The 13,352-nt window shown below is 44.6% G+C and overlaps 1 protein-coding gene across 8 annotated transcripts in view; it reads left to right on the top strand.

Annotated features, from left to right (window-relative positions):
- Positions 1-13,352, top strand: part of LOC116951063 (PH and SEC7 domain-containing protein 2-like) — a 195,378-nt gene that overhangs the window by 114,646 nt on the left and 67,380 nt on the right. For 5 of the 8 annotated variants that reach the window (XM_032969429.2, XM_032969426.2, XM_032969430.2 and 2 more), the window contains 2 exons: positions 5,310-5,543; positions 6,751-6,831. In XM_032969429.2, the coding sequence (XP_032825320.2) occupies positions 5,310-5,543; positions 6,751-6,831 (315 nt within the window). The remainder of the gene's footprint in view (positions 1-5,309; positions 5,544-6,750; positions 6,832-13,352) is intronic. The other 3 variants (XM_076073282.1, XM_076073286.1, XM_076073284.1) reach the window with 1 other exon arrangement.

Below are 13,352 nucleotides of genomic sequence, written 5' to 3'. Positions count from 1 at the left end.
GTTTTCGTGTTCCCTCGCCGTGTCTTTGTCTGCCAATCTGCATGCCTCTTGTCAGTAACGAGGTGACTCTTACCCACCCTGTACTCTGCCCCCCCCCTTCTTTCATGCTGTCATGTTGTGCCCCCCAAAATTATTTCATTCCACCGCCTTTGTATCAAGACAACAAGGCACAGTGCCAGCGGTGCGGTCGAGATGCAAGACCGTATGTAGTTGTTCATGGGCATTGGTCACTTTGTGGCAATTTCATTTCCCAAATTCCACATTTAAAATTAACTTTCAATTTGCAAACATTTGAACGAAATGTTTTGGCGTATTAAATACGTGTGTTTTTTTCTCAGTAGTGGGTGACACGTTGTAAGAGAGGTACTATCATTTTTTGTGGTTTATTATCTGGCAGAGTAAATTCCGTTGATAAATTAACACATGAGGTGACTGCTGAAGAAATATAATGCAATAATAATATTTACAAAGACTCAACTCAATTTCAGCAGGGTCCTGCTTTGAGATATTTGGCAGTATCATTAATTATTATATATGTGCCGTGTGTTATGAAGCTTGATTTCCCAGAGATGACATCGCTATTGCATTTGATTTGTTTAATCTTAAGTAACGCTGTTGGTGGTAAAAGTTTTTTTCTCTCCCTGGGTTTCGTATCTTCTGTATTTCTAAGTTTTTTTTCACTGTCTCGCACACTATTTCATGCTTATTCCACTCGGAAACCACTCAAGTCTGTATCACAGACCCCAAACTCATGCCTATGGAAACACCAACGGTGTTATTACAAAATAGAATGGGTTCCAGAAATGTGGAAATGCAACATCAGCCTCATGCCTCCCGTTGGTGATGCCAATGATTCAGAACGTAACAGGTGAAACGGGACGTGTGGTCATTTGAATTTAAATTGAGGACCATGTCTTTTTTTTCATTGCTTTATTTTACAAATAAGCCATAAAATTACAAAATGATATACTTCATGCCTAGTAGGGTTTTTTTGGTTTAGATCGCGTAAATATGTGTAGTTTAACTCGCCACAACCCGACAAGGCTGATTAGTAAGGTTTGTCACGATAACAAAACATGCCACTTCATTAATAGTTACAGCACACCGGTGCATTGGAGAGTAAACTCACAACATTTGCAATTCGGTTATGACATTTAGCCAGTAATTACAACTATCATCATCAGGATAATATTGTTTGGCGAAATCCTACATGGTAAACTAATACACTTTAGCTTGTATTGGTTTAACCGTGCTCAACTTGTCACAAACACTGTTTAACATTCTACATCTGTAATGGACGGGACACTACAACTTGGAGTCTAAAACCAGAACTAAAAGCACTTATTTGCAAATATGCCAATTAATGTTGCCCTGACAACTCCTCTCCCGCTACCATACTGCTAAGTAAATGCTCCTGAACGTTTTTTGAAAAAAAGAGTTTCACGAGTCATGTGTTTACATGATATTTCCTAACATGTTTAATTCTCATCTGGCATGGATGGTTAGGGAGAGGGTGGAGAAAAGAGTGGAGCGGACAGAATGAGGGTGGCCGAGCTCTTGGAGCCTCATGGCTCTTGAGGGGCACCACGGTGGCTAGGGAAGATGTTAACTCCCTCACTTGGTATACAGGAGGTCGTGTGCTTGATCCCAACCCTGACGCCTGCTGTATATATGAAGTCTGCGTGGATTTTTCTCCGGACCCTCCGGTTCTTACCTCCACATTTAGAATCGACGTGCGTTGAGAGCATTTATCTCTTCGAAATGTCCACGTGACAAGCCACTTTGTTCAGCTATCATTTGTGGCCACGTCGTTTCTGAAAAAAGAGCTATATATCTCAGTGGGCTTTACATGGTGTAACAAAAAAATAGTTTCGTTTTTAGTTTAGGTGTGGGCACACTGATCGGCATCGTACCTTTTGATCCTAGAACGCCAGTGGGGCCCGTTCGTGGGCCGTTTCTGGGCCACCTAACCCAGTTGTCAACGGTCCTGAAACACGTGGCATTAGACATTGCCAAAGTTCCCCACGCAAATTGGCCCATTATTCTAAACACGCCTGTCCTATGTCAAATGCCAATGAAGCTCAAGCAGTGAGTTGCAGTTTCGCTTTCTCCGCGGCTCTCTTTACCAAGAAATGTTTGGCAGTAATTTCTTCCGCACCGCTGGTCAAGCCGGCGGCAATTGTGCAACTACGGCACTTGCGTGCACACGGTCCCAGTTCGTCGGGGTTTGTTTACAGCGAAGGGGTTGCGAGGGGTGGACAGGGAGTCTTGGGAGCTGACGCTGGAGGTGGGTAATCTAGACTGGATGGATTTGTGAAATGACGGGCGAAAGTGATTCGTTTTGAAATTATTAGTGCCATCGAAATAACATGCCTTGACACGACGCCCCGGCTATTGGACATTAATATTACACTGGACAAAGTTGGGCCCATTTGGCGAAGCTTACAGTTTATGCGCTAAAGGAGATGTTTTGCAAATAGCACAATTGAATTTCTGGTCCAAAACATGCGATTTCATTTTTCGCTCATATAGAGCAGTGCAAATTACTCGTACATTCAGCAATATGGAAACTTGATTTGCTGCCATACGATTGAATCATCATGAAAAAATACTTTATTTTTTTAAGACCGGCTGTTGCTGTGTTGAGCAGAAGAGGGGGAAGTACACAACGCAGTACGGGTTAATACGTTCAATTCGATGACAAAAATACCAACGTAGGAATTTTCCAAGGGGGGGGGGGTGGGGGGGGCACAGCTCCGTGTGTGTCAATGCGAATGCCTGTGAGAGAAAAAAAATCTAATTCTACCGTTGTTAATTAAATCAAGTGAATTAGTGTCGCACAATTGCTGCATTGTAACGCGTTCCCATGCCAACATTTCGAATGGGTGAGATTGATTAACACTGGAAGAAATATACGTTCGTAATTTAACACGTAATAAAAAATCGTTGTTTTGGTGATAGTTTATGATAAAAGATGTTTTGATGCCAAAGTGAAAATTAGTTATATTTTCCATATCATTTCGAGTTGGTCGTATATATTTTTGTTCCTTTGTGGCATATTGTTTTTTTCCTTTTGAATTCACAAGCAGAAATACAGTGTTGATTGTATGTGTATTCAGTACAAAGAGAAATAGAAATATTGTCCAGTCTTGCAAAGAATGGTGAAGTATGGTCAAGCAACACCTATGACTGACTTGGTTTGTGGAGACCTTTATCCATCAGTGGTTTGACAATAGATGAACTTTATTATATATTGCATAAGTGATGCATATATTATCTTTTAATGTCCCACAGACATTTCGTATATTAAAAAACAAACATTATTATGCTCTACTGCTGCAGAGCATTCTGGGAAATAACCAAACATGTAAAGTCAATTCACGTAAAACAATATTGTTGTGTTATGAATCTGTTTTACAGCTTTCAATTTGACTTAAAGGCCTGACTGCTGATGTATGTTTCTTTATAACGAAGACAGTACAACTATAGTAGAGTAGAAGCTGCAGGTAATGCTGTGGGTATAATAACGGTATTAATACGTTCCATCTGTTTCACAGTGGATATTAAAGGTCTCGTGACGTCGTTCCAAGGTGTAGAAAAGTGGAGCTTCTGATATGCCTTCTTATTCAAGGACACTTCAGATATAAACACACCTGACCTTGCTTCAAAAGGATGTGCTTATATTTACCATCTGCTACATATTTTTGTATTTCAAATGCATACAGCACCATAGTAGCAGTTTATCAATGCATGGCACTACATTCTCAGTGCTTGCATACATAAACGGCAGCATTCATCTGTGTAACAGCGCCAGAACCGGCAGTGAGCTATGCAGATCTTACCCAATGTTTGTGTTTATTTTTACCTGACATCAAGGCTGCCCCGGACTGTCATGCCTGCGGTGTTTGCAGTTTTATTCTTACCCAAGGAACTTTTGAGACGCGGTGTTTTTTTTTGTAATTATCAAGTCGGGTCGCCCTGCAGTGGTTGACGAACGATTGGAAATCACCGAGATGAATACGAGTACAGTAATGTTATAAACAATGCTCTTCATTTCCTCAAGAACTGCTCTCTAATGTCGAGAATGCTCTTTCACAAGGGTTCCTGTAGTCGCATGTTTGGCAATTCCATTCGTGAGTGCGTAGCCAATTCTATTTCACGTGCGTTTGGCTCATGGGAGGGAACCGGAGTGCCTGAAGACATCCCATGGGTACGAGGGGGTAACACGCATAATTCTGCACAGATGGATTCAATATTATAAGCAATTGTTATACTGTACTGCTGTCTCCTGCACACCGTGCCCCTAATTGCCAGGCAATCTTCCGTCATAGCACCGGTAAAATTGGATCCCTTTCGAGGGTCAATTGACCCTATGGTTCCGCCGCTCCTGATAAAGTGAGTATTACTTTGGGGGCAAATCAAGTGCCCATTCTCTTGAGAGGCTATCCCTCGCCGCAAGAATGTGGAATTTCCACCAATGTCAGCAAATGTGAGCGCCACCTGGCGCTCTCATTTGTGGCACTTCCACGCGCCGTGACAATCGTCTCTCGGGCAAGGGTTGGCAATATGCGGCTCTGAAGCCACATCCGGCTCTTCAAGGACCGCTTCGTGACGTTATTTATTACGAACCACCATCTCGTATTCACGTGCATTGAGGCTCTTGAAATATTGCCGACCCCTGCTGTAGGGGGTGTGAATCCTTCATGGCACGCCTGCGATAATTTGTGTCTGGCTCCTGGCTCCGTCTGTCAGGGGTGAGTGCCCCATGCCATTCCGCTTCCACAGACGTATCCTGTCATCAGCTGCGTCGCTATGGATACCCAGCATTTCCACGATATTAAGAATAACAAACACGTGAATACAGATAATAAAATAAAGTAAACCCGCTGTGATTATTTGTGCTTTTTCACTTATCTTCTTTTCACTTTGGTTTATTATTTTTGTTCTTCTCTTGCTTCCATTCATTCGAGTCACAGTTGGCCACCCCTGCTCTAAACATTGGTAACTCAAATATTATCCGTGTTCTTTTCTTCTTGTGTATGATGGCGCTGCATTCAGGTGCTAAATGCCAATATCGCGGTCTGCTAGTCACAATGAGAGGGCTTCAGGAGAGAGTTCGTGTAGATTTGCAATTTCTCCGTTGAAGAAGCGCAGACTCCAGTGGTTTTACGATATGGTCCATAGATTGGGTTAAATTGGGTTCACAAGGTGTAGTGATTTGACGGTCTCAGCCCGTCGACAGCAACTGTGCAAAAGAGCGCGATCGAAATTACCTTGCAATTGTTTTTGTTGTCCCGACGGCAAATCAGCAGTGATGCCAGGCTTCCCGAGGCATCGCGGGAAAACGCGTGGCAGGCGGACGGGCGCGTCCCCGGCCAGGGCAGCATGGAAATGCGGCAACCGCGGGGCGTCTTCTCCGAGCCGCCGCCTTTCATAACCAACGGAAGCCGAGCGGACGTGGACGCCGCGCACCGCCTGGCGCGACGCCTCTTCTACCTCGACGGCTTCCGACGCTCCGACGTGGCGCGCCACCTCGGCAAGAAGTACGTGCCGCCCGTCGCACCTTCCGCCGCCGGCTGCTCGAGCGTTAGCTCTGTACCTGCCCCATCCGCCTTGCGGTTGGAAAACGACGGACGAGCGGTGCCGGGGTCTTCTTCACGCTCGCCTGGACCGTCGTTTCTTAATTTGCTGTATCGTCACGCCCGCGCGACTTGCGAGCCGACCGCCCTGATTTCCACGTATTGCCCCGCGCATGGGCGCCAGGGTAACGAGATGTTCACTTCCTCGCCTGGTATGACAGGAGTTCGTGGGTTCGATACCGACCCTGATGCCTGTGTATTTGGACTTTGCATGTCTATCTCCCTGTGGTGGCGTGGATTTTTCTTCCGGCCCTCTGGTTTTTTCCCTCCACATTTTGAAATGGGCGTTTGGAGTATTTGGCTGCTATCAATTTCCACGTTATAAGCCACTTCATTGAGCTCTCATTTGTGGCCAGGTCGCTTCTGAAAAAGAGCCGTATAGCTCCGTGGACCATACCTAGTAAAATAAAGATAGTTTCAAATTGATAGTTTATTCAAACCAGATCCTACGTAGAAACGCAAACGTTGTGGTTTCCGTCTCCCGGCGGAGCCACTGGGCTAGTTTCTAATTTTAATTCTCCCGGCCCTCTGTCCACCCAGCAGACTAGAACGTCCCAAAGTCATTTCGCCCCTGCCACTTGTAAAATAGTGTTGCCATGGCAGGATGGACAGGTGGTGGTAAACCTTAGCTTGCACAGAGGTGGAGACATGACCAGAGGAATAACTAGGTGGCAGCAAGACTACGCAAACTTATTTAGAATTTACCATTGACAACACAGGTAAGTAATTAATACATCTGATAATGCCCTTAATTTGCTCAAGAAAGCATTACTGAGCCTCATGAAAGGAATCCCACGTACCCGTGGAAAACCACACGCACACAAAGCAGCGATAACACACAAAGCTCCTCACAGTTAAGATTCAATCATCCATTTCCATTCTGCGATCTGGCTGATTCACAGCCCAATTCTACAGCAACTGATATTTGCAGGACGTCTCCAATCAAAGTACTAACTAGGCTGAACTCTACTTAGCATGTGAGGTCTACACAATTTGGTGTATTAAGGTTGATTTGGCCAACGGTGATGATGTATTATTCGTATTCGTGGTATTAAAATGATTTGTCGTTCTCTCCCTGATGCCCTCCTTGTGCTGCCCGCACGAACCACAGCAATGAGTTCAGTCGGATGGTGGCCGAGGAATACCTACGCTTCTTCGACTTCTCCGGGAAGACGCTGGACCACGCACTCAGGTGAGGGCAGCCTGGTGGGTGGAGGTGGGGGGGATCCCCGGGGGGGGACCCCATGAGGGACCCCATGAGGGACCCCATGAGGGACCCCATGAGGTCCCCGGAGACGCCAGGCATTCTGCGATTGCGACGCATAGCTCTCTGACGTGTTCTTCGGGTCGTTGCTTTGTTGGCCGGCATGGTGTCCGACTTTTCGCTCCACGTGCCGGAAGCTTCTTGAAGGAACTGAGTTTGGAACCACGCGAGAGAGATGTACTTTGGACACGTTATGAGGACCTCTGGACTTGAGGAATGGGTTTTGCTTGGGAATGAAGAAGGTAGCAGGGGCAGAGGTCTACCTCTGAGGAGGTGGATGGACGACATCAAGAACAACGTTGGCCTTGCGCTAACCCAGCTACGAGGCAGTGAGAGACAGGTGTGGATGGCGGAGTCTGGTCTTGGATGTCACCAGAGGTCGTACTGACGGCACAAGGTGACAAGGTGAGAGGGATATATGGCACAACCCACGGAAATCCAGGCAAGTCGTAGAACGAGGCATGTCCGCGATCGAATGGCAGTGACTGAATAATTTACAGAATCAGAATCTTTATTTATCCTGAAGGAATCTGATGACCTATAAAGCTTTTTTTCATAGATATCCAGTAGGCATCTGTCCAGTAGACATTTACTACTTTGGTTGGTGGTTTATTGGACAATATGGATTTAACAAGCACTCCTTCTTAACATAGTAAACAATAATTATTAATAATTATTTACAACCTTTTGCCAATGAACTGTTGGATGAAGGCCTCCTCACATCTGTGTTGGTCATGGGGGTAGTTTCACCGTACTCGGCCACGCTGCTCATCGTAAGCTGGTAAAGGGTGGCCCAGGACTGGATTGGATATCGCTCACCACTGATGTTAGCCGTGGCAGGTAATGGAATGTGTACGAGCGGTGCAAATCATGCCTCGGTTCATGATTTTACATCAAAATTCTTGAGTCCATGTTGCGTGTGCATCGAATTGCATGTGTTAATAATTAATGTGTTTCTCCGACTAGAACGGTTGGCTACGTACGGTGCGAAAGAAGTTCAACGTACATACATATATGTTGTATATAATGGGTTTACGTCACCCGTGCAGCCACTAGTAACCGCTGCCATTCCCCATAATGTTCGAAATTAAACGATTATTGAATTGAATTGCGACCCTGGACCGTGGCAATTAATCCAATCGCCAAGGGGTATAATCATTAAACCACAGTGTGTGAGCTTTTGTCACACATTGTACTACATTGCTGTTATTACCCCAGCTCTCCCTTTACAATTCGACTTTTACTTTCAACTGGCCATTGCATTGTTTTTAAAAAGAGAGATTGATTGACGAATTGGTTACGCAACGCTGAGTTCACCAACAGCGAACAGCCGATGGCACAAAGGGCAGTCGACTTTCTTGTTCCCAGGATCTCGTGTCTGCGCAAGGGTCCCAGAAAGCTATTGAGCGGAGATGGCCTTCAGTCGATGCCACCAAGTGGCCAATTGGGTATGCATAACGATTGCACCGTTCGCACACCGGCTAATCGGTTGTAACTATTGCAATCCAGTCGCGGTTTTGTTTAGCAAGTCGGATTATTTTTCCCCACGCGCCATTGCACGTGGATGTTGACACGGGCACAGCGATGGCACGTCCGCCGCTCGTTGCAGAGGTTTGCGGTTTGAATTGAGCGACCGCCCTGGTTAATACTTCGGGTGTGTTAACTATAGCTTGGAGAGCTGAATGCAGCTTGGAGAGCTAAATGGAGTTGAGTAGAACTCACCAACAAACACCTTGTGAAATATCCAACGCAGAAGATCCCTGGATTTGATCTTCCACGAAGCCCATGGTCCACCCTAAACCGCATCCCCTTTTCACACCATGGCGGATGCGGATACCTGATGGACAAATGGAAAATAAATAAAGAAAACTCTCCAGTCGTGAGCGACTGTGGTCATCCAGAACAGACACCGTACAACGAATAACAACGCAAGGCCCGACCCACAAATACGAAGGAGACATCACGGAGATGATGATGCAACTACTCCACTGCTCCTGACGCGGTTATCTGCGCTTGACCACCTGAATGTGAAATTGTAGTCGTTGCTCTGCAACTACATCAGCAGCCGTACAACAAGAAGAATAATAAATTAAACCGTAGTTATACGCGTGGTCTGCTTCACAGCGGACATTGACAAACTCATGACGGAATTATTCTCGGCAAGCATCTCCCCTCCTGCGAAAACTTTGCAGGGGCCTCATGAATAAGTTAGGAGGCGTTATTGATGATTTTCTGGGTAAACAAGCATAATAAGGAAGTGAAAAATTTGATGAAAAGTTACTGCTATATATAATCACGAATAAACACTTGTACCTATTTGGACAAAATTTCAATCAGTACTAACAATGTGCTGGTGATTTGATGAACTGTAGTGCTCCAAGGTCACAATTTAATCAAACAAATTCTTGATTATAGATGTTAAATATTTGTACACTTGTCAAAATTTACATCCTTCATAATTAGATTTTATTTCACCTCACAGCATTTGTTAGGTGAAATATTTGAATTGCTCAAAATATATTTTATTTTTTCTGGTTGGTTCAGGAGTTATGTGAAGCTTTTACATGCAACAACAGACCTCATGAAAATCTTGACTTAAAGCTTTCGTGACTGCAGGAATTCATATTCTTTGCATCTTTCGGTAAAGTCACGTAGATAGAACATTTTTTTTATTGAAAAGAGACCAGATGGCTCAATGGGACACTGTCTACAGGAAAGCCACCCATATGGATGCCTACCTAAAACCTGACTCCCACCACCATCCATCCCAGAAGAATTCCCTCATCAAAACTCTACACCATAGAGCTCGTTGCATTTACGACCATCACCACCTAGCCAGTGAACTGGAACACGTACACCATCCCTCAAGATGAATGGATATTCAGACTACACAATCCGTAAAGCTATCACCCCAACCGTTGGGAAAGAACCATCTGAGGGCCCAATCAAAACCATCACCTTGCCATACATAGCAGGGGTCACCAAAAGGATTTCAAAAATCACGAGCAAACACAAGATCTAGGTTCGATTTAACACAGTACATAAAATGTGTGATCTGATCCCATCTGTGAAGGATGTGATCCCTGACATGCAATACCCCGGCGTCTACAAACTAAGCTGTGTCTGCGGCAGTAGTTACATTGGGGAAACTAAGCGAAATGTCTCGGACCGTGTTCGTGAACATAAGGCAGATCTGAAACACGGTAGGACCAATGCCTCAGCCGTGGCTGATAATTGCTTTAACGCGGTGGGCTCGCACGAAATTGATTTGTCCAAGACGAAGGTACTTTGCAAATCCACTGGCTATCAACGAAGATTTGTTGATGAAGCCGTCCAGATATATAGACACAGACACAATTTCAACCGAGAAGATGTGTACAAACTGAGCAATCATTGGAAGGACGTTATTAACCAGTTTAGGTCATAAGTGGCTGTGATGTTTCCATCCTACCTTCCAATGTTAGCAGTTATTTTCGACTCTCTGATTTTACATTAACAGGTTCACACTAACACAGCCGCCGTTTACATTGGCAATGCTAATCTATTACATTGACATGCTAATCTCTCTCACTTTAACATCACTAGCCCTGCCCACTTCGTTTATGACCCTTGGGCTACACCCTCCCGGCCTCAGCAGCTTTCCCCCTCTTTTTTCTCCTGATGACGATTGCTTCTATTGCGATCGAAACGTCGTGATATATATTTATTATTTATTCACTTTATTTAGATTTATACTTGATTTTTATTCTTTTATTGTTCTTTCTACATGACTTTACCAAAAGACCCAAAGAATATAGACCTCATGTACACTGGATTCTATGCATCTATCATGAGATTAATAATCCGATATGAGTCGATTCTACTCTTTGCGTATTGCAATACGTTCAGGACTGCTAGCCATGACGAGAGGATAGTATGCAAATATATATTTGTCCTCATTGTTTAGAATTTTTTAATATTCATTAGCGTGATGATGGTGCTTTGAGTGAGAGCTTTGTGCCATAATTGCGCCACGTATGTGTATGTGTAAACAAAAATAAAATTGACTTGGCCCCAGTGGTTTACAGGTATAGATGTCAGCCGACGAATCGACGCATTGCTGCAGCGCTGACGGTTGTTGTGACAAACAGTGCTAGCCAATGGAAAAACAAAAAGTTTATACCCCGCAATGTAAGCGCGCTCAACTGCGGGGAGGCTGTCAACTCGTTGATGAACTTTCATTCATTTTATCGTTCCCTCAGTGTGTGCGTGGGAACAAGGTGTGCAAATTGGCTCTATCTTATCAGTGGGAGCAATGGGTGGTTGGGGTTGGGGGTATAAGTTTCACCTGAGCTTAGTTCAGCTGCATTGACAGTGCAGCCTGTAATCTGCGTGAAATTTGCAAATCTATAATATTAATATATACACATATATTATGCATTTTAATATTTATAAAGAAATAGAAAATGTCGCTTATCGGATATTAATAGAAGAGTAAGACTTTTAAGTGGCGAACAGGAAAACCGCCTATTGTGATATGGGATGGCTGGGAAACTGATAGGAAACCGCATGAGTAATCTACAAAGGTGCCAGGTTTAGTGTAATATTTTATTTTAAAAGCTACATCAGAGAAATTCTCAATATGCTACTCGAACAGTCACAGTAATAGTCGGTGAGGGCACAGCCCTGCATCCAATAGAGGGAGCTTGAGAGAGGCCTTCTGTGGCAGACTTGGCCTATGCTTCCACGTTGACCAACCTGTTGAAAGAGATGGGAGTACCCACGCTTTACCTCGCCACACGCCATCTGCCAATCGACTAACTGTGGTGTAGCCGTTTACACCGTTGCGTGAACAGCGGCGGGGAAGTGGGGAGGAGGGATATTTAACAAACTTAGGCGATTGTTTAAACTGCCAAGCCGGGAGATGGCATCGCACCGACCTCAAGTTTGCAGGTCCATTGCGCTGAATAGTACAGCAACCCATAATAATCTACTGGACATGTGTGAAAAGAAGCTTCATGCCTCATCAGATTTCTCCGTTTATAAATATGTTCTTAAGTAGAGCATTGCCACGAATTTGAACGGAGCCATTTTATATTTTTGCGCGTCCTACAGCCTATAGTTACATTTTTTTAAAGCACTGATTCGGGAGGTGGTGGCGTGGATCGGAGATCAGAGTACTGAGCCAGGAACCATTGACATCCTGCGATCAAACATTAATCCCCGAGGCCACTTCAGATAGAAAGCAGTGGTGCACTGGAATATATTGTGCACCAGGTCTTAACGCTCCACTGTGCCCATCGTGTTTACATTTTGTTCCATTGCGCATGCCAAGGTCACGCACTCGCACCTACAGAGTTAGAGGTGAAAAAAATACCCCGACATTGAAAAGAATAATTTAACTAGAGGTGGCCCGTTGTGATCAAAGACACTGAGCCAGTACAGCTGAGATATCCTGGGTTCAAATCCACCCATGATGAAACTGGATCTCAAGTGTAGCAGTTGATGTTCTCCCCACCCAGTCGTCATTTATTGCACAAAAGCCATCATGGTAATTTATATATATTATTTTAATACTTATTTTGCCTTAATTCCATCTCTGAGAATGATAATGAAAATTGAGTTGCACAATGAGATGCATATTTCCGTGTAGCTGGGCTACGTGGGAAAGTGTACCTCCTGAGTTTGTGGCTAAGCATTTAGTGTGTGGATAAATAAGGTCATTCATGACAATCTTATCAGCATAAACGCGGTTGTCTGGGTTGGGCTGCATGCTGAAGATTTCTTCCCAAGCCTTCACCACGCGCTACTGTGGACTTCTTCAGAAGTTCAACATTATGAACTTGTACTTGGTCATAATATTACAAGCAGGTCAGTAATACATCCTACTGCGTGGCGTTTGTTTAACATGCGGTGCAAGAGCTCCGAATCGATGCTTCATCTCACGACACGCAGCCAATTGCACCATTGGAATAAAAATGTGGATTTTGTAATCGTTGTGTAAGACATGCCGATTCGCTGCTGATCGGGCGGACAACCGGCGAGCGTTGGCAGTGTTCGTGCCACATATTTAGATGTTGCATTCCACACAAAACCTTGCCGCTCATGCCGCTAGTGGGACTTTGACTTTGGTCCCAGGAGCCGAGAGCGTTCGGTCTTTTAACCTCCCACATGCTGGGTCAGAGGCACTGTGGCTGCCGGGAGCAATGTGTACCTGACCACGGTAAAACGCCGATCACTTTGGCTTTGAAGAGCGGCAAAGTGAACTTTTGACTGTTGGTCCTGACTTTGAACTTCAGCCAGCAGATGACACAGTGGGGTGTAAGGGCTCCTGCCAAGGACGCCACACTGTGACCTGGAAAGTTGTGTATAGGCTTGCCAAACTATTTGTCATTGGCTTTGGAATTATACAATTTTTGTGTGTATCGCGCCTCTCCCGTATGGTTAAAGTTTCATGTTATAAATGTAAC

The sequence above is a fragment of the Petromyzon marinus genome, chromosome 41, assembly GCF_048934315.1.
Source record: "Petromyzon marinus isolate PM22_M1 ecotype Great Lakes invasive population chromosome 41, UKy_Petmar_22M1.pri1.0, whole genome shotgun sequence".
NCBI lineage: Eukaryota > Metazoa > Chordata > Hyperoartia > Petromyzontiformes > Petromyzontidae > Petromyzon > Petromyzon marinus.
This window is presented reverse-complemented; position numbering and strand designations above follow the sequence as displayed.